The sequence below is a fragment of the Plasmodium cynomolgi genome, chromosome 9 (assembly GCF_000321355.1).
Source record: "Plasmodium cynomolgi strain B DNA, chromosome 9, whole genome shotgun sequence".
Lineage (NCBI taxonomy): Eukaryota > Apicomplexa > Aconoidasida > Haemosporida > Plasmodiidae > Plasmodium > Plasmodium cynomolgi.
This window is the reverse complement of record NC_020402.1, coordinates 528,492-529,965: the sequence shown is the minus strand read 5'-3', so window position 1 is coordinate 529,965 and position 1,474 is coordinate 528,492. Positions and strand designations below refer to the sequence as shown.

General features: G+C 41.4%; 1 protein-coding gene across 1 annotated transcript in view; it reads right to left on the bottom strand.

The window, feature by feature from the left end:
• Positions 1-1,112: 1,112 nt before the first annotated feature.
• PCYB_092200 (DHHC-type zinc finger protein) overlaps positions 1,113-1,474 on the bottom strand; it is a gene marked incomplete at its 3' end in the record, with an annotated part of 3,207 nt that continues 2,845 nt past the window's right edge. Inside the window, exons 7-8 of the mRNA XM_004222333.1 lie at positions 1,364-1,427; positions 1,113-1,222 (exon numbers count right to left, since the gene is read on the bottom strand). Of these exons, the coding sequence (XP_004222381.1) occupies positions 1,113-1,222; positions 1,364-1,427 (174 nt within the window). The remainder of the gene's footprint in view (positions 1,223-1,363; positions 1,428-1,474) is intronic.

Sequence of the window (1,474 nt, the reverse complement as noted above, 5' to 3'; positions counted from 1 at the left end):
ATATTTTTTTCGCTTTTTTCATCCCTTTTTATGAACCGTTCAGGCGTTTTTTTTCCCTGTTGTGCCTTTTGCACCCTTTTCTCTATTTTTTTTGTTTCACCTTGTTTTAGTTTTTAAGATTTCTTATCCACAATTTGGCAAAGTGCTCACTTCACAACTTGGTCCTCTTTGCGAAAAGGGTTATGTCACGTTAGCATAGAAGAAGCAGCGTAAATTCTGTTTGCACAAAATGGGGGAGTATCACTTAGACTTTTTTTTTTTTTGCTAATAATTCGTTTTGTAGTTTTTCTTTTTTTTTTTTCTCAGTTGTGTTTATAATGACATTTTTGAATTACGTGTAGAATAAAAAAAATGTTACACATAATGGGGAGGGTTTCCACTCGGATCGCTTTTGACGCGGCGTAGCGTGGAACACGAAAAAAAGTGGCATCAAAATGGTACCGAAGTGGTACAGAAATGGCGTCAAACTGGTACCGAAATGGCATCAAACTGGTACCGAAAAGGCGTCAAACTGGCACCGAAATGGCATCAAAATGGTTCCAAAATGGCATCAAAATGAGGTAAACAAAAAAAATAAAAACAAAAAAAAGGCACAAACTGAGGTAGAAGAAGGGGGTGAATCTTTCCACACCTTCTAAATGAACATGCGCCGCAATGTTTACATGTAGACGAAACAACACAGTCCGGCGCTGATGGTCACGCATAACTCTGTCGCATTAATAAATTGTGGCTCTGTTGCGAAAAAAAATCACAAATGGAGAGGGGGTGGGGAACGGGAAACTGCTAGCAAAATGCACAAAAGGAATAAACATGCGAATTGAAGAATTGCTGAAGGAACAAACAGGGGGCAGGAAAAACTTGCAGGGGGGTCCTGCACTCTGTGGAAAAGGTCGAACTGGCACTTACGCCATGACACAAATACGTGTACGCATCAGTAGGCATGCACACATCAGTAGGCATGCACACATCAGTAGGCATGTACACATCAGCAGGAATGCACACATCAGCAGATATGCACACATCAGCAGATATGCACGTATGGAGCAAACGCGCCCTTGTGCGAAACCATACACTGAGGCAAAAAAGATTTCCATTCTCCGAGGACGCACAAATCAAACGTTTTCCTCTTTCGAACTTTCGTTATGGCTAGCTAAAAATGAGTCATCCATATCGACGTTGTTGATGTTGAGGTATATGTCGTTCAGCGGGTACAGGTAGTCTTCTGCGAGGGGAAAAAAAAAAAAAAAAAAAAAAAGATGCACCAATGTTTCTGTGTAAACCTGAACCCATGCTTAAGGGGTAGATCACTCTGCGAAGGAGCATTTCCGAATCTCATTTTTGAAATCCATTTGGGGAAGCTTACTGGTCGGGTAGAGATTTTCGGGGGTGAGGGGGAAGAACCACTTCCACTTGAATTCGCCAAACACCTGTATATTGTGAGTTGTAAGGGCATACGATGAGTACTCTCTTTATC